Source organism: Ovis canadensis, chromosome 2 (assembly GCF_042477335.2).
Source record: "Ovis canadensis isolate MfBH-ARS-UI-01 breed Bighorn chromosome 2, ARS-UI_OviCan_v2, whole genome shotgun sequence".
Lineage (NCBI taxonomy): Eukaryota > Metazoa > Chordata > Mammalia > Artiodactyla > Bovidae > Ovis > Ovis canadensis.
In genome coordinates, this window is record NC_091246.1 from 86,296,629 (window position 1) to 86,317,296 (window position 20,668).

Sequence of the window (20,668 nt, forward strand, 5' to 3'; positions counted from 1 at the left end):
TTTTTCCAGTAGTCATGTATGGATGTGAGTGTTGGACCATAAAGAAACCTGAGCACCAAAAAATTAATGCTTTTGACCTGTGTTGTTGGAGAAGACTCTTGAGAGTCCCTTGCATTGCAAGGAGATCCAACCAGACCATCCTAAAGGAAATCAGTCCTGAATATTCATTGGAAGGACTGATGCTGAAGTTGAAGCTCCAGAACCTTGGCTACCTGATGCAAAGAAATGACTCATTGGAAAAGACCCTGATGCTGGCAAAGATTGAAGGCGGGAGGAGAAGGGGACAACAGAGGATGAGATGGTTGGATGGCATCACCAACTCAATGGACATGAGTTTGAGCAAGCTCCAGGAGTTGGTGATGGACAGGGAGGCCTGGCGTGCTGCAGTTCATGGGGTCCCAAAAAGTCAGACACAACTTAGTAAATGGTACTGAACTGAACTTAAGGTGAAGCATGTTCTCATACATCTACCAAAGGATAGAAATAGACCTGTATATTTCTAACTAAATCCTCTTTGTTCACTTTCCAAATCCTAAGATCCTTGGAAGGGAAGGGAATCAAGGGGCAGAGAGTTGGGTCTTTGTTTCTCTCTTTGGCCTGGCTCAGGCTGCTTGTATATTCTTTATAAGACCTGTGAAGGTGAGAAACAGAATTTTCAACAGAAAACCACAAGTGAACATGCTCTTCCAGTCCACCTGTGAATCTTGAAGCACGCTTAGGAGCATAAAAACAGCAGTCAAATTCACTTTTAAATGTCTTTAACATTTATTTTGTTGGAATTATTTAGCTACTTGGTCTTTGAATATAGAACTGTTTTCTTATTTTTAAGTGTAAATATTTTATTAAGAAGTATAGCAGATATTTAAATCACTAGAACAGATGAATTGTATTTGCATATTATTTCTATATTGCTGAAAGAATGTTGTAAATGAATTCAGCACCATGGTGTTAGGGGACTAGAAAGAGAAACTTGGGAACCAATCGATGATTATCAAGGTAAAGGTACATATTCCCCAGGTGGCAAATTCTACCTATTCTGACTTTTATTATCCTTAGGATAATGTTCTATTTATTTCGTGAGTACAGAAGTTTTAATTGGATATGTCATGTTTCAAAGACAAAAGAAATGCCTAATTCACTCTAACAAACTTGTTAGTCACTGTTTATACCAAGAGGATTTCTACTCTACAGAGAATAATATTGTTTTCTTTTTCCTTTGTTGATAAATCAAAGTTTTACACTGACCTACAGCAGCCAAGCATACTTTAAAGCAAAATCATCTCCGACTAATACAGATATACAGCCTTTTAGCTTTATGTATTGTTATTTTTGCCCCCCTTTTTGATTTTTTGAGAAATATAATTCAAAAATAATTCAGTAAGAAAATATTGTTTGTCACTAATTTATCTAAGAAAAATATTTATAGGTTTTAATGTATTTCAATTCTAATAATATTAACTGAAGTTTTATGATTTTTTTTCCTTTAATAATGTTATGTTTCTTATATAGTTTTGCTTGTTTGAAGGGATGCTTGGGCAGTGTAGGAATGATTTGAACTTTACCCTTAACTGGGTAAAGTCAGTTATTCTGGAAATGTGATTTTTGTGCTTTACTCTGCCAGTGCAGGATCTTTTTCTTAAAAAAAAAAAAAAAAGAAAAAGGTGGTGGTAGGGGGTGTTACAGTCTCAGTCTACCCTAATTCTGTTACTGTTTGCTTTGTTCTGCAATCACTCTGATCCTCCTGGCAGGGAACAAGATCCAGAGAACAAAACTAGTAGTGACTGTGTAGATAAAAAGGCAGTGAATTCTGCTTTTAAGGCAAAGAGGGAATAGTCTACAAAAGAATGAAAATGGGAATAAAAGTACAGCATTGTTAACCTGCAGATCTGTTGTACCTTTGAAAATCTTACACTGCCAAAAAAAAAAGTGGCACTACAAAGATACATAATTATGTGACTGAAAATCTTGAAAAGGGTCACCATTCAGCTTATGGCCAATATTTGACAATGAAATGGACTACATTATTCATGGTTGAGAAACTATAGACCCCTTTTCCTTAAAATGACAGGACAGTGTTTCAGCAGTATATGGGATACCATAATGTATTATATATATATATATATATGTAATACTATATAGACATACTGTATTATTTATTCTCTGCCAGAACAACTCTTTAGACATGATGAAGATGATGGGGTCAAGAAGAGCATTCCAGAGAAGAATTGGAAAGAAATGTCAGAGCAGACATTACAGAAGGTATTCTAATCTTTAAGATATTGAACTGAGCAAGTGAAATCTGAATTTTAACATAAAGGATTATGTTTTAAAACGAGGGCTCATGAACTTAAACCTTGTGTGAATCCTTAATTTAAATTCAAAATCATTGGCTTACCAAAATGGGGTTAAAAAATCAATGTTAGTGAAATTAAAAATGTGGAAACATTTATGCTTCTTTTGACATAGATTTAAAATATTTTTAAGTGATAAAAAGAATGAATTTAACAATAGAAAGTATAAAAAATTTTTACATTTAAACACATTTAAACTAAAAAAAAGCATAGTTTCAGTTTCATGTAGTAAAATGGTAATATGTTTATAATTTTAAAGTTAAAGTTAAAAAGTATACATTCTCATCTCATTTTAGATAAACATTTATGCCCATATGATTTGGTATAACTCTCCCTGTTTTAACAGAACCCCTCCATATAAATCCTATAGTCACTTTACAACCTGGTTATCTTCATTAATAAAATGTTGTTTAAAAATCTTAACATTTATCTTTGCAATTTTGTACTTAACTCGTAGTCATCAATTTCAGTTAAATGGGCTTGGTTTTATTTTAGCACTTTTTGTTATTGTTATAAAGGAAATGTTCTTTAAATAGATTATTCTTGTAACCAGTTACCACTTGGATACTTAGAAAAACCTGGAAGTGTCCATATATATAGACAAAATTATTAATGTAGTTATTTAAATTTTCTACATCTGTGGATTGATTTGTAGGAAATCTGTTGATATACAGCAGATGATGAGATTCCTTATAGTCAGGTAACAAAGGCTGTCATCTCATTATTACTGAATGACACATATTAGTTTGACATTATAACATAGAGAACAAGAAATGCTCATGTTCATTTATCTTAAGGTAAAATAAGTGATTGAAATAAAGTAAGTACTTCCAGATAGAATGCCATACAGTTTATAGCAGCTTACCTTTTTTGTTTCAGAACAATTTGTTTATTTTTGCCAGGTTTTGTATAATTTTTATCTCCATGGACATATTATACTATACTGCTACTTACTACCTTGGGGTATAAACCCTAGAGAAATTTATTATTTCATTCCAACTGCCATAAATAATGTGGAGGAGGAAAAATAATTTTCCTCTATTCTTCTAGGTTCTTGGATAAGACATCCCTTGTAATAAAAAGACAGGTTAACAGAGAAAAATCAAAGTTTAATAACATGTACTTCCTATATACATGGGAGATAATGCATGGAAACTGACACTGTGAAATGGCCTAAGCTGTCACCTTAAATACCTTCTTTAACTAAAGACAAGAAAAGATGTTGGGGCTCTGGAGTCAGTTACTGCTCAGTTTTTAGATGTTCTCCTAGGACTGCAGTTTCTTAAAAACAACCAGCTCAAGAGATGACATGTGCCAAAGAGACATTTTAGAGTGTCAGAATTCTGCTCCCCTTAATTGCCTACTACTATAGCAGATCCAGAAATCTATTTTAACTCCTGAAAAACCCAAAGAAATTATTTTCATAGGACCATGTGTCAAATCTGTCACTTAAAAAAAATAATCAATTGTATGAGTCATAATTTAACCCCTTTTAGTTGAGTTTCCTTATTTTACAAGGATATATATGAAATTCAGAATGGCTTTAAAAGATACTGAAAACATGAGTAGAAATGAAATGTATGAGTAGATTTGTTTTAAAAAAAAATACTAACATTTCAACCTTTATGGAGTAAATTGTGTCTCCCTTCTCCAGGGGATCTTCCCAATCCAGGGATCGAGCCCAGGTCTCCTGCATTGCAGGCAGATCCTTTACCATCTGAGCCACCAGGAAGCCCAATTGTGTCTCCTCCCACAACCAAATTCTTATGTCAGTCCTAATCTCCTGTATCTCAGAATATGACTATATTTGAAGATGAAGGTCTTTAAAGAGTTAGGTTAAAATGAGGTTGCTGCTGCTGTTGCTGCGAAGTCGCTTCAGTCGTGTCCGACTCTGTGCGACTCCATAGACGGCAGCCCACCAGCCTCCCCGGTCCCTGGGATTCTCCAGGCAAGAATACTGGAGTGGGTTGCCATTTCCTTTTCCAGTGCATGAAAGTGAAAAGTGAAAGTGAAGTCGCTCAATTGTATCTGACTCTTTATCAGAGCTTAATTCACTCAGTCTGTGTAGTAATACACAAACTTCAAAAAGTCAGGTGTTTTATTTCAGTTTTGAAAGAAGCCATCTTTTTGGTAAATTAAATTCTCAGTACTGGGCTTGAGATAATCTATTAGCACACAAACCAAATGCCTTTAACAATTCCCTAGACTTCCATTTTCAAATATAGGTTGAAACTTTTCCTTTCTGTTTTTGGAGAAATAAAGTCAATTTGGGAGAAGGAAATGGCAACCCACTCTGGTATTCTTACCTAGAGAATCCCGTGGACAGAGGAGCCTGGTAGGCTGCTGTTCATAGGGTCGCACAGAGTCGGACAGGACTGAAGTGACTTAGCATGCATGCATGCATTGGAGAAGGAAATGGCAACCCACTTCAGTATTCTTGCCTAGAGAACCCCAGGGTCAGAGGAGCCTGGTGAGCTGCTGTCTTTGGGGTCACACAGAGTCAGACACGACTGAAATGACTTAGCAGCAGCAAAGTCAATTTGACAACAATTTTTAGAGAGTGACCTTGAATAACACTTTCATATGTGCTATGAACTTTCCCTCATCAAATTCTTTAGAAGTAGTATCTATGTTGTTCCCCATTTTAAACTAAAATACAAATAATCTTGACTAGTTCTTATGATTAAACATAGATTCACAGTAGGCAGTTAAGAAACTTTAAACATTTTAAACATACCAGACCTAAAAAAGGTATTTCTCCATTGTTGCATATGAAATTTTCATGAGTTGTACCCAATCTTAATAAAAAAAAATAATGCCAGTTTCCAGGATTGAACTCTCAAATTTAAGATGTTTGCTACATTTCTTCATAACATTATATTTTAATATAATATGTGTAAGTTGATATAAAATATATAAATATAAAATATATAAAATATAAAAGTATAAGTTGATTTAAAAGCTAATTCAGCAGTATTTAGTGTAGGTAACTGCAATTTTATCTCAAGTAATTTTATTAAATAGCTGTTATGATTAATAATAATGAAATGATGATGATAAAATGTTTAGAACTTACTATTTGCTAAGAATTGTCATATATGATCATATTTAATACTTATAACTTAGAAGATAGCTGTTACTATTCCCATTTTACAGATGAGGAAAGTAAAGGTAAAATAGATTAATATCTCCTGGGGTAAAACAGAGCTAGAAGTGAGATCTAGACCAGGCTCAAAATTCAGTTTCCTCCAGACTGAACTCCTTCTTAATAATATTTTTATATCATCACTGTCAAAATCATTTTTAACATTATAATCGTTTATTTTCATGAATTAAAAAAAATAAACTCCCTTTAAATTCACTCCACCTTGGAATCTAACATGCCAAAATATTTTAAAGTATATTTATGAAAACTATACTATTTGGGGCAGTGATTTAAAAATCATTGAGAGAAACTGAAGAGATTATAAAAGGGTGATATTCCTGATTTGCTTGTAGAATTTTTTACTAAATGGAGAATATGATTTGGTGATAGAGTGATTTGGGAAAAGTAAAAATGTTCATGTATTCTTGAACATGGTATTTTTTGCCACATTATCCAGCTCTCCAGTAAAGTATTTGCGTTGAGAGGGAACAATAGAATTTGTTTCCCAGAGATCTACAGTAGTCTGGTGCAAACTCACACGTCTACTCTTGTTTTGTCTTTAGATGAAAATAGTATGTAAGGTGATGGCTTAAGCCATTTTGGGGAGTTACTCAGTTTTCCTGGATATCTCCCAAGTATACAGGAGTTATACATGTTATTAAATTTTAGTTTTGCTGTTTTAAATCTGTCTTATATCAATTTCATTCTTAGACCAGTTAAAGAACCTAGAATGGTAGAAAGAAATGTTTTCCTTCCCAATAGTAGATTATAAAACCAAAGCGTTTATGGTCTCACAGAACTCTGCAGAGCTTATTAGTATAGTTAGTTCTATATCCCATTGTGTAAAATTTTAACTTCTTTTACCATCTGTCCTTTATTTAAAAGATGTATTATTGCATTTTGGAATGTATTTATCTATACCACCTTAGAATTATTTAGAAATTAAGTACTTTACATTTTTATTTTGTCCTTATGCTAAATGAAATTTTATTTTTATAAGTTAGAAATAATAAAAATACAGTAGATTCTCTTTGGGCTTTTAAAAGAATAAATAAAACTGTTTTGTTTAGGTCATTGAATTGGAAAATCGGCTAAAATCTTTTGAGAAAAGGTCAAGAAAACTAAAAGAAGGGAATAAAAATTTAATGAAAGAAAATGATTTCCTGAAATCCCTTGTTAAAGAGCAGCAAGAAGATGCAAAGACCAGAGAAAAAGAGCTGGAACAGCTAAAAAAGGAAAGTAAAGGTGTGGAAAAAGACAAAGCTAAACTTGAGGCAAAAATCAGTGAGCTAGAGGTAGAAGTTATTTCCCTAAGGAGACAAGTGGCAGAAGCTAATGAGTTGAGAAATGAAAATGAAGAGCTGATGAATTCAGTGGAGAAATTACAGCATTCAGCGGACAAAGCTAAATCTGAGATGGCCACCACGGAAGCGCAATCTGGATCTGGGCAATCTGAGTATAAGACAACCACTACCAAGGTTAAATTTAAAACAGCCAAGAAAAAGTGCTCTGTGGGTCGTTACCACACTGTTCTCAATCACTCCATCAAGGTCATGAGCAATGTGTTTGAGAACCTCAGCAAGGACGACTGGGAGGATGTGAGTGAAAGCAGGTAAAGCTCTCATTAACTTAGGTCTGTAGTGGGGACACTGTGCATATGTAAAGCACCAGCAAATGGAGATTGAATTTCAACTACTGTCGATTTGGTATTCAGAAAAAATACTGTCAGATCCTTTGAAATATCTTGGGAGGTCTTGTTCTGAGCTTATTGACTGAAATTTGCATGCAAAATTAGCCACAACTGCATGAGTATTTGAATAGGTGCCAGGAAACCCAAAAGAAGGCAATGCTTGATTTCTTCCAGTGATGCTATTTTCATGCAGTCATGAGGCTTGAAATTGACAGTTTGGCAGGTTGATTTAATTTGCTGGCCCTTTGCATATTCACCACTGACAGCTAAGGATTCCCAGGCAAGCCTACTAAGTCGGTTTAGTTATCTTGTGACATGGCAACCTGGGAGGAGAAACATTTTTTCCCCTTAATTTAGTTAGATAAATTTTGAATGACCCATTTCAGCTTGTTACCAGATGTCTACAAGCTGTTTAACATCCTTTAAATTAAAAACCATCTTCACTAATTATTTCATGTATGTATTATGCAAAGTCATTGTACTAACTTTAATTGAATGGTGGCTAAAATTCGTTCTTTAAAGTTAAAGCTCTACAGATTGCTAGTTCTAAGTTATATAACCCCTAGTGAATAGCAGCAAGGGAATACTAAAAATCTATACTATTTCTTTCCTTTACCCCTGGCTATCCATTCACAGACACACTTGAAGCACGTCAGTAAAACCACAAAGGTAAATGGATGATAGAACACCTCTTTTTATACCTAAATAATAGGGACATTTAGTGTTGCCAGAATTGCTAACAGACACATGGAACAATTTTCTGTAATTCTGTCTTGTTTTATGGCAGCATATATTTCCTTTTATTTTCCTACTTTTTTTTTTTAATCTGCAGTCGTGGTCTGTTTTAGATTTGAGATGTTTCTGGATAGTTTTCTTAGACATAGAAGTGAAACATTTTAAAATGCAGTTCTCAAACTTGTTTGCATATTAGAATCACCTGAGGATCTTATAAAAATTCCAAAGCTCAGGCCACATCCCAGAACAATTAAATCATAACTTCTGGAGCGAGATACAAGCTTCAGTAGTTTTGGAGTCTCTGCAGCTGATTCCAGTATGCAGACAAGTTTGGGAACCAGTGTTTTAAATGAACATTGGTCATGCCTCTGGTCTTTATGCAGGTTAAAAACTCAGAAACAAATTTACAAAAGTAGTAAGAAAGACCAAATCTGCGTTCCTACTTCTTTGTTATCTCTTCTAAGGTTTTCTTCCATATTTTCAAAAGCAGTTAGAGATAAAATCCTACTTTGCTTAAAACCCACTAAGTGTTTATCAATGTCTTCCAGGAAATTCTGGTTTCATCTACTAATTATATCTCATAAGTTGGTACTACCACACTTCATAATATAGTGGTACATATTTACTCATGTGTATGTGTATGCGAATAAATACATGAAAGTCAAGAGATACACTCAGTTCAATTTTGTCTTCTTAATGCATATCAGAAGGTCACATATTTTGGGAGATGTGTCACCATATCTATTAAAACATAGGAGTCGTCATTTTAAGTTATTTAGCAGTGAAACTCAGTTTTACACTGTGAGGATTATGTTACATTTCCTGCCTGACAGAACAATCTTAGGAGTCACTCAAATGCAAAGAATTCTCAAACTATTAGAAATCCTAAATGAAGCTTCAGGATTTCAGAATATTCTATTGGATTAGCCAAAAACTTCATCCAGATTTGTCCATAATGTTTGTCTTATGGAAAACCTGAACAAACTTCTGGGCCAACCCAAATATTTCTTTTAGATTTTCATTGAAATATAAAAAATTTACTTGGATAGTGAGGAAAATAGAGCTTGGTCCTTTATATATTTGTATCATACTTTATCATCACTACCTTATTAATATTTATTTCCCATTGTTGTATAGCATTACAAAAGCATGATGTCAAATAACAAAAAAAATACAATTTAGTAACAAGTGTGAGGAACAAGCACAGATTAGGGGAGTCCAGTGCCTAACAAGCTATGGAGGACTCTTCAAGAGATTTAAGGCAAGAGGAGTTTTAAGGCACTTTAGAAGAGGCCAGGGCTTCTCTGGTGGCTCAGTGGTAAAGAAGGTGCTTGCAATAAGGGGGACATGGGTTTGATCCTTGTGTTAGGAAGATCCCCCGGAGAAGAAAATGGCAGTCCACTCATGTATTCTTTCCTGGGAAATCCCATGGATAGAGGAGCCTGGTGGGCTAGAATCCATGAGATGGCAAAAGAGTTGGACACAACTTAGCGGCTAAACAGCAACAGTAAGAAGAGGTCAAGCAGAAACAGAACATGACTGATTAGAAGATCAGGGATTTCCTTTTAAGGCTAGTGGGTTCTATTTTCTAGGGTAAGGTAAACTAGCTGAAGCTGGGTTGGGGGATTGTGATTGGTGTATGTTAAGTTTCCTTGACAGTGATGTATTTTGCATTAATGTTTTGATGCTGAATTTGGTTTTGATTGACTGGGCCAGTCCACTGGGGCAACTTGTATTTTGTGGATCCCAATATACGAATTACCTTTATCTTGATGGGTAATAATCAGTAGGGATTGTTAATACCTTGAAGAAGAAAAGCAGAATTTCAGCAAAACATGTTTATCAAATCTGTGGAAAAGGAGACAGTAAAAGGGCTGGAAAGTACATTACAAAATAGAATCAAAATCCCCAAAGATCACAATAGACTGGGAAGATACAGCTATCCAAAAGATGATAGGGTCCTATACTTGGCTATAAAATGCCAAATTTTCAGCTATACAATGGGAAAAATATGAGACTTAATGTATGTAAAAATATTTTAGGAGGTTCTGTTAAATCCTTTATGTCTCAGTTTATAATGCATGCTGGAAAAGCTTACACAAATTTAGTCTGCATCTGTCAGGAGTCGTATACTTCTCATAGTACACCTGAAATATGAAATTAAATTCTGGACATAATGATCCATCAAAATAAACTGGTGTACTTTCAGGAGGGATCAGGATGGGAAAGCTTCTCAAAAGCATTTATGTTAAGAATATCCATGGATGGAGGAGCCTGGTGGGCTGCAGTCCATGGGGTCGCTAAGAGTCGGACACGACTGAGCAACTTCACTTTGACTTTTCACTTTCATGCATTGGAGAAGGAAATGGCAACCCACTCCGGTGTTCTTGCCTGGAGAATCCCAGGGACCAGGGAGCCTGGCGGGCTGCCGTCTATGGGGTCGCACAGAATCGGACATGACTGAAGCGACTTAGCAGCAGCAGCAGAGATGTTTTTCTTAGAGAAACCACTGTTACTGGTGTCATATAACTGTGTCCAAATAGATTGTCCATGTAGAAAAGGGACTGGACTTACTTTTCTAGTCAGCATTAACACTAGCACTTCTAACCTTCTTCCCTTTATTTATTTTTTTTTTACACAAACTATTAACGTACTATTTCAAACTGTTAACACACACTGTGGTAAAACTTAGTCCTCTTATTTCTTACTTGTACCCCCACCCCACTAGGATGAAAGCTACCCAAGGGCAAGAATTTCCTTAAGTGTTTTATTAAATGATGACTACTCAAGAAATGGGACTAATGGGGAGGGAGGTGGGAGGAGGGTTCAGGAGTGGGAACTTATGTACACCTGTGGTGGATTCATGTTGATGTATGGCAAAACCAATACAGTATTGTAAAGTAAAAAAATTAAATTAAATTAAATTTTTTAAAAAACACATTTAAAAAGAAAAAAAAAAGAAATGGGACTAAGATCAGTGGGTGAATGGCTCAGAGATTCAAATTTTGTCCTACACTAAGAGAAAACTTTCCTTTCTGTTAGAAATTATTAAAACTTTCTGCCCTGGCTCAGAAAGTAGTGAGTGTTCTAACCTTGAACATGTCAAAACATGTGCTTCCTGAGTTTTACACTTAGAGAAATACTATAGAAGTGATGCTGGCAAGCTTGTGATATTAGATAATCTAAATTCTTGATGAGATTTTATAATTTAGTAAAATCTATTTACACAAATTTTCTCCCAATATATTTAGACTAACTTTCTCTCTTAACAATGAGAACTAGTAAATGTTCAAATTAAATTTACAGCTATATATATATATGTATATATATATGAAACCTGTGTTATTATTTAGTCTTGAACTTAAAGGAGGTACATTTAACAACTCTTCTTCTTGGGTTTTATATCTCTCCCTTTTTCCAAAATCAGTGATTCTGAAACACAGAACTTACGAAATTTGGGAACAGTTATTGTAGAAACATCCCAGAAAATAAGTCCAACAGAAGACAGACGAGACCAGAAAGAAAGTGACCAAACAGAGGACAGCCAAATGCAAGGAAAAGAAATAGTACAGATATATCCAAATGACAAGACCCCAAAGGTATATAACAGTTTTGATTAATTATAGACTGTTTTAAATTTCATCTCATGCATCATAATTTAATTTTTCTTGCCAGTGATTTAATTTGAATCCTTAAAAATTGTTTTCTTGTAATATGCAGTGAAAATACTCACTTTTAAATAATTTTCAAGTACTAATTTGTTAAAAAATCTTTTGCATAGATAAAAATGTAAGTAGATATAATTTTCCTAAATATAAATCTTAAAGTATCTCAGCCAGAAATAAATGTGATAATAAGTTCATTACTGTTTTCAGGTACATAAAATATATGAAGAGAAGAAGCTTCTGTTTTATATTATCTTTCATAATAACAAATTTAGTCTGACTAAATCTTTGGATTTCTAATTTCTACCTAGTGTAAATACATTAGGTAATATATATACATGTACAAATAAATACATGCTGCCCAATGTATTTAGTTTATTTTTCTTAGTTCATGCTAATGTATTTTATTCCCCAATATATTTTAAGTCTTGAAATATTAATGTTCTGAGACAACTTACTCAGTAATTCTTTTTACTGATATGTCATTAAAGGTTTACTATTTGGCATAGATCAGTGAAAAACTAAGAAAAGATAATTTTATTTTGTTTTTAAAAAAAGATTAGCTTTGAATTAACCTGTAAGGTTCTTTAAAAACCTTGTCTAAAACTGTTTATTTTTTGAGATCTTGCCAGAACTTTGGAGCAAAAAGCTCAAGAATGACCAAAGTTTATCTTGGTTACTACCATAATAAAGTTTAGATGAAAAATTATATGCTAAGTACATGCTGATTGAGTGGTTGGTTGATAAATAGTTTTTAAAGAAATCTATTTTGCTACACATTATTTGGTTGGAATTTTTGTGTAGCTGAAGTTGATTATGTACAGCTTAATCAACTTATAAATAAAAGAAACTCATCTGAATAGATCTATGTACATTGTTGGGAGTCAGAAAATTATAGTTGGTCAAATTGTACCAATTGTGTTTGGCAAATATTAGAACTTCTTACTTCCAAGGTAACCATTATCTTAATTTTATTTACTCCCCTTCTTTTCTTTATTATTTTATCTCTCCTAACATGGTTAATTTTGTCTGTTTTTTGAACTTTATGGAATCTATATTTTATTTTGTCTCTGGCCTTTTTGTTCAATATTATGGGGAATATGTTCATTTTTATTGTTGTATATTATTTCACTATCAGAATATATCACAATTTATATACCCATTCTACTACTGAATTTTGGGTTGCTTCAGTTTGGATTTCTTGTAAATGATGTTGCAGTGAATATTCTTGTAAATACAAGTATGGGCATTTCTACAATGAAATGCCGAGGGGTAGGATTACTGCACCATAGATTATGTGTTTCTAAGATTTTAGGTGATACTGTTTTCCAAAGTGCAACCAATTTGTTGCATTCCCTAGCAGACTATGAACATTTTTACTGCTTCTTATCAACATGTGTTAAGTTAGTCCTTATCTCAGCCACTTTTGTTTGTATATTGAGTCATATTATTGTGAATTAATGTTCTATGATTACTAATAAGGTGTTAAATACTACTTCTTATAATTATTATTCATTTGGAGTTCTTCAGTGAATTGCTTCCTTAAGTGCTTCCCACTTTAGAAATGAATTGTCTGTCTTTTCCTTATTCATCTGGAGGAGTTCTTATGTATACTACATATGAGTCTTCTGTTGATTATATTCTTGCCCTAGGCCATCCTGTGCCCTTTCACTCGTTTTAGTGGAATCTTTTGGGGAATAAAACATCATAATACTAACGTGGTCAAATTTAATAATTTTTTCCCTATGAATAATACTTTTTTATGCTCTCTATAAATTTTTTACCTACTTTGACTTCAGTATTTTTATACTACTTTGTTGCCTTTTTCTGTATTGTCTGATTTACTGTTTTGATTTTGACCTCTATGTCTGGCATTGATTTTTACATATGATGAATGATAGGGATTAAGTTTTACACTTTCCCCCACTCTGTGCAGTAGCACCACCTTTGTTGTAAATCAGGTGTGCATATACATGTGGGTATGTAACTAGACTTTTCCTTCTGTTCCATCAATATATTCATCTATATCATACTGTCTCATCACTGTTATTTTATAGTAGTCTTAATTAATAATAGAACAGGTCTCCCATCTTGTTTTCATTCAAGAGTCCCTTCAGTATTCTTGGTCCTTTGTTCTTTCGAATCAGCTTCTCACAAACCAACCTTTGGGATTTTGATAGGGACTCTATCAATATAAATTAATAATAAAACAATGAGAAGATTCTGAAAAGTAGAGAGGAGACACACCAAGTAGGGATCTCAGAATTGGAGGAACAACATGGTTGGTAAGGTCTCTGGGTTTTCATTTTGCCTCGTATATCCTGGCCTGGATGCTGAAGAAATCTGCAACTTGGAAAGGCCAGTTGGTCAGATGATAGAAGCCCCCTATAAAACCCTATTCTCTCTAGTCAAAGGACCAGGAAATGGACAGCCCAGTAAAACAGAAAACTTTTACATAATAACTGCCCTACCCTAGCCAAACACTATGGGAAAAAATGCAACCCTACCTCTACCCTCAACCAGTAAAGACCTAGTGAGGAACATACACTTTCATTCTCACCTAGCTGTAAGAAGGCATGCCTTCTCCCACTTTCAGGTCCCATTGAAGAGCCATTAGTAATGACTCTCCCCTTTATGCCATTAGAGGCCACGTAGGGAGTTGGACATGCATCAGTATCCAGCAATGAAGAGATGGCCCTTTCCTTTTGTAGCAGGGTTTCTCTCAATTTCAGAGGTCAAGTACAGAGATGGGGACTTTCATAACCTCCCATATCTATAAAGCCTCCCATACCCTGTCCACTATGTCAAGAGAGGCCAAGTGAAGAACAGAAACAAGGTCATGCTCCAGTTCCCAACCAAGGTGATATAAGCAGAGGTCTTTGGGGAGCCTGAGCTTTCACCCCCAGTGATAATGAGGTGCCCCTTACCAACCAGGATGTCATCAGAGACTGGACTTGCATCCCAGCTGGGAAGTACTGAGGAATACAACACCTAAAATGTTCAGAATATAATTCAAAATCATTCATCATACCTAGCAACCAGAAACACCTCAACTTGTATGAAAGAAAGATAGCAAGAGAAGCTAACAGCAAGATGACACAGCCATTCAAACTGTATGATAATATAGTAGTTTAAAGTAGCTGTCATTAAAAATGCTTCAAGAAGCATTTACAAACAGGCCTTGAAACAATGAAAAACTAGAACATCTCAAGAATGAAGTAGAAATTCTCATCAAAGAAATAGAAGATATAAAATAGAACCAAATGGAAATTTTAATGAAAAAATAATGGCTTTGTGTTCCCACCACAAAGGATGTCATCATTGCCTACCACTCAATTTAATGTCAAGACTGGTGATACCAAACACCTCCCAGAAGGGGAAGAAAGGTTTAACACTTACATAATGGAATAGAGAACCTAGAAATGGATTTACAAGTATGAAAAATAACTGATTTTTGAAAAAGGTGTAAAACAGTTCAGTAGAGGAGACAAGTAGTGCTGGAAAAATTGGAGATCCCTAGGTAAAAAAATGAACCTAAAACTCACACTTTATACAAAAATTAACTTGAAATAAATCACAGATAGTGATATGTAAAGCAAATTCTAAAACTTAAAGAAGAAACCATAAGAGAAAATCTTAGAGCGTTTAAAATTAGAGCCTGCTGAAGAGTTTTTATTTATTTTTTTTTTATGATTTTATATTGAAGTTTCTTTTTTTTTTCTCTTATCTTTATTTATTTTTTTATTTTAGTTTTTTATTTTTTAAATTTTAAAATCTTTAATTCTTACATGCATTCCCAAACATGAACCCCCCTCCCACCTCCCTCCCCATAACATCTTTCTGGGTCATCCCCATGCACCAGCCCCAAGCATGCTGCATCCTGCATCAGACATAGACTGGTGATTCAATTCACATGATAGTATACATGTTAGAATGTCATTCTCCCAAATCATCCCACCCTCTCCCTCTCCCTCTGAGTCCAAAAGTCCGTTATACACATCTGTGTCTCTTTCCCTGTCTTGCATACAGGGTCGTCATTGCCATCTTCCTAAATTCCATATATATGTGTTAGTATACTGTATTGGTGTTTTTCTTTCTGGCTTACTTCACTCTGTATAATCGGCTCCAGTTTCATCCATCTCATCAGAACTGATTCAAATGAATTCTTTTTAACCGCTGAGTAATACTCCATTGTGTATATGTACCACAGCTTTCTTATCCATTCATCTGCTGATGGACATCTAGGTTGTTTCCATGTCCTGGCTATTATAAACAGTGCTGCGATGAACATTGGGGTACATGTGTCTCTTTCAATTCTGGTTTCCTCAGTGTGTATGCCCAGCAGTGGGATTGCTGGGTCATAAGGTAGTTCTATTTGCAATTTTTTAAGGAATCTCCACACTGTTCTCCATAGTGGCTGTACTAGTTTGCATTCCCACCAACAGTGTAGGAGGGTTCCCTTTTCTCCACACCCCCTCCAGCATTTATTGCTTGCAGATTTTTGGATCGCAGCCATTCTGACTGGTGTGAAGTGGTACCTCATTGTGGTTTTGATTTGCATTTCTCTAATAATGAGTGATGTTGAGCATCTTTTCATGTGTTTGTTAGCCATCCGTATGTCTTCTTTGGAGAAATGTCTATTTAGTTCTTTGGCCCATTTTTTGATTGGGTCGTTTATTTTTCTGGAATTGAGCTGCATAAGTTGCTTGTATATTTTTGAGATTAGTTGTTTGTCAGTTGCTTCATTTGCTATTATTTTCTCCCATTCAGAAGGCTGTCTTTTCACCTTGCTTATATTTTCCTTTGTTGTGCAGAAGCTTTTAATTTTAATTAGATCCCATTTGTTTATTTTTGCTTTTATTTCCAGCATTCTGGGAGGTGGATCATAGAGGATCCTGCTGTGATTTATGTCTGAGAGGGTTTTGCCTGTGTTCTCCTCTAGGAGTTTTATAGTTTCTGATCTTACATTTAGATCTTTAATCCATTTTGAGTTTATTTTTGTGTGCGGTGTTAGAAAGTGATCTAGTTTCATTCTTTTACAAGTGGTTGACCAGTTTTCCCAGCACCACTTGTTAAAGAGATTGTCTTTACTCCATTGTATATTCTTGCCTCCTTTGTCAAAGATAAGGTGTCGATATGTGTGTGGATTTATCTCTGGGCTTTCTATTTTGTTCCATTGATCTATATGTCTGCAAAAATCCTCAACAAAATTCTAGCAATCAGAATCCAACAACACATTAAAAAGATCATACACCATGACCAAGTGGGCTTTATCCCAGGGATGCAAGGATTCTTCAATATCCGTAAATCAATCAATGTAATTCACCACATTAACAAATTGAAAAATAAAAACCATATGATTATCTCAATAGATGCAGAGAAGGCCTTTGACAAAATTCAGCATCCATTTATGATAAAAACTCTCCAGAAAGCAGGAATAGAAGGAACATACCTCAACATAATGAAAGCTATCTATGACAAACCCACAGCAAACATTATCCTCAATGGTGAAAAACTGAAAGCATTTCCCCTAAAGTCAGGTATAAGACAAGGGTGTCCACTTTCACCGCTACTATTCAACATAGTTCTGGAAGTTTTGGCCACAGCAATCAGAGCAGAAAAAGAAATAAAAGGAATCCAAATTGGAAAAGAAGAAGTAAAACTCTCACTGTTTGCAGATGACATGATCCTCTACATGGAAAACCCTAAAGACTCCACCAGAAAATTACTAGAGCTAATCAATGAATATAGTAAAGTTGCAGGATATAAAATCAACACACAGAAATCCCTTGCATTCCTATACACGAATAATGAGAAAGTAGAAAAAGAAATTAAGGAAACAATTCCATTCACCATTGCAACGAAAAGAATAAAATACTTAGGAATATATCTACCTAAAGAAACTAAAGACCTATATATAGAAAACTATAAAACACTGATGAAAGAAATCAAAGAGGACACTAATAGATGGAGAAATATACCATGTTCATGGATTGGAAGAATCAATATAGTGAAAATGAGTATACTACCCAAAGCAATTTACAAATTCAATGCAATCCCTATCAAGCTACCAGCCACATTTTTCACAGAACTAGAACAAATAATTTCAAGATTTGTATGGAAATACAAAAAACCTCGAATAGCCAAAGCAATCTTGAGAAAGAAGAATGGAACTGGAGGAATCAACTTGCCTGACTTCAGGCTGTACTACAAAGCCACAGTCATCAAGACAGTATGGTACTGGCACAAAGACAGACATATAGATCAATGGAACAAAATGAAGAGTTTTTAGACATGTTATCAAAAACATGGTCCTTAAAAGAAAACACCAGTACATTAAACTGCATCAAAATTAAGAACTTTGCCTTTGTGAAAGACCCTGTGAAGAGGGTTAAAAAAAAAAACAACAACAACAACCATGAGACAGACCAAGAGGAAGTATTTATAAAACCATATATTTGACAAAAGACTGATATCTTGAATATATAAGGATTTTTGTTGAGACTCAACAGTAGAAAAATAATTCAATTAGAAAAGAGGCAAAAGACATGAATAGACATTTCACAGAAATGAATAAATGGATAGCAAATAAGCACTTATAAAGATGCGCAACATCATTAACCATTAGGGGAATAAAGATCGAGGCCCTGATAAGATACACATCTATTAGAACAGCTAAAATTAAAAAATACCAAGTGCTGACAAGGATGCAGAAAAATTGAATCTCTCATATAGTACTAGTATATCTCGTATATAGTACTGTGAATATAAAGAGGCACAGCATTCTTGGAAGCAGTTGGTAGTTTCTTTTCAAGAAATTATATGCTTTCCATACAACCCAGCCATCTTCCTCATGGACATTTATCTCATAGAAATTAAATTTATGTTTACCCCAAACAGTTAAACATCTGTACATGAATGGTCATAACAGCTTTACTTTTAATAGCTAGAAACTGAAACAACAAAATTTTCTTCAATAGCTGAATGGTTAATCCATACTATAGAATACTACTCAAGAATAAAGAAGATATACAGGCTTTTGCTATATGCAGTGCCCTAGCATTGTGACCTCAGATTTCTCATCTGGAGTTGGAGCCTAGACTTTCCTTTCCTCCTACATCCTGTGTTGCTATTAAAATGAGTTTAAAGATCTGTATGCATATCAGGAAGTAACAGTTAGAACTGAACATGGAATAACCGACTGGTTCCAAATTGGGAAAGGAGTATGTCAAGGCTGTATATTGTCACCCTGTTTATTTAACTTATATGCAGAGTACATCATGAGAAACTCTGGGCTGGATGAAGCACAAGCTGGAATCAAGATTGCTGGGAGAAATATCAATAACCTCAATATGCAGATGACACCACACTTAACGGCAGAAAGCAAAGAACTAAAGAGCTTCTTGATGAAAATGAAAGAGAGGGAAAAAGTTGGCTTAAAACTCAACAGTCAGAAAACTAAGATCATGGCATCCAGTCCCATCACTTCATGGGAAATAGATAGGGAAACAGTGGAAACAGTGGCTGACTTTATTTGGAGGAGCTCAAAAATCACTGCAGATGGTGATTGCAGCCATGAAATTAAAAGACCCTTACTCCTTGAAAGAAAAGCTATAACCAACCTAGACAGCATATTAAAAAGCAGAGACATCACTTTGCCAATAAAAGTCCATAAGTCAAAGCTATGGTTTTTCCAGTAGTTAGGTATGGATGTGAGAGCTGGACTATAAGGAAAGCTGAGCGCTTAAGAATTGATGCTTTTGAACTGTGGTGTTTGAGAAGACTCTTGAGAGTCCCTTGCACTGCAAGGAGATCCAGCCAGTCAATCCTAAAAGAAATCAGTCCTTACTATTCATTGGAAGGACTGATGCTGAAGCTGAAACTCTAATACTTTGGTCACCTGATGCGAAGAACTGACTCATTTGAAAAGACCCTGATGCTGGGAAAGATTGAAGATGGGAGGAGAAAGGGACAACAGAGAATGAAATGGATGGAATCACTGACTCAAGGGATGTGAGTCTGAGTAAGTTCCAGGAGTTGGTGATGGTCAGGGAAGTCTGTCCTGCTGGGGACACAGAGTCAGACACAACTGAGTGACTGAACTGAAAGATCAAAAAGGATTATCAGTTGGCTTATATTTTGATGGCCACTTTGCTTATTGCTTATCTCTGAATTTGTTTGTTTGGGCTGCAACGCATGGCTTGTAGGATCTTAGTTTCCCAACCAGGGATCATACCCAGGTCCCGAGCAGTGAAAGCCCAGAATCCTAACAACTGGCCCACCAGGGAAATCCCTCTGAATTCTTGCTTTACTTTATTTTTGGCCTCAGAATTTACCGTAACACTTTCTCATGTTTAAAACATGATTTAAGTGTGCTTACTTCAAAGTATATTTCTGGGTTTTTCATAAGTAGTAACACTGGAAATGGAAGCCTCTTTTTAATTTTCAGTTCAGTTCAGTTCAGTCGCTCAGTCGTGTCCGACTGTTTGCGACCCCATGAATCACAGCACGCCAGGCCTCCCTGTCCATCACCAACTCCTGCAGTTCACTCAGACTCACGGCCATCGAGTCAGTGATGCGATCCAGCCATCTCACCCTCTGTCGTCCCCTTCTCCTCCTGCCCACAATCCCTCCCAGCATCAGAGTCTTTTCCAAAGAGTCAACACTTTGCATGAGGTGGCCAAAGTACTGGAGTTTCAGCTTTAGCATCATTCCTTCCAAAGAAATCCCAGGGCTGATCTCCTTCAGAATGGACTGGTTGGATCTCCTTGCAGTCCAGGGGACTCTCAGTCTTCTCCAACACCACAGTTCAAAAGCATCAATTCTTTGGTGCTCAGCCTTCTTCACAGTCCAACTACCACATCCATACATGACCACTGGAAAAACCATAGCCTTGACTAGATGGACCTTAGTCAGCACAGTAATGTCTCTGCTTTTGAATATGCTATCTAGGTTGGTCATAACTTTTCTTCCAAGGAGTAAGGGTCTTTCAGTTTCATGGCTGCAGTCACCATCTGAAGTGATTTTGGAGCCCCCCAAAATAAAGTCTGACACTGTTTCCAGTGTTTCCCCATCTATTTCC

General features: G+C 35.3%; 1 protein-coding gene across 2 annotated transcripts in view; it reads left to right on the forward strand.

Annotated features, from left to right (window-relative positions):
* CNTLN (centlein) overlaps positions 1-20,668 on the forward strand; it is a 361,476-nt gene that overhangs the window by 254,659 nt on the left and 86,149 nt on the right. For both annotated transcript variants that reach the window (XM_069576629.1, XM_069576630.1), the window contains exons 14-16: positions 2,168-2,259; positions 6,567-7,108; positions 11,349-11,520. In XM_069576629.1, coding sequence (XP_069432730.1) covers positions 2,168-2,259; positions 6,567-7,108; positions 11,349-11,520 — 806 coding nt within the window. The remainder of the gene's footprint in view (positions 1-2,167; positions 2,260-6,566; positions 7,109-11,348; positions 11,521-20,668) is intronic.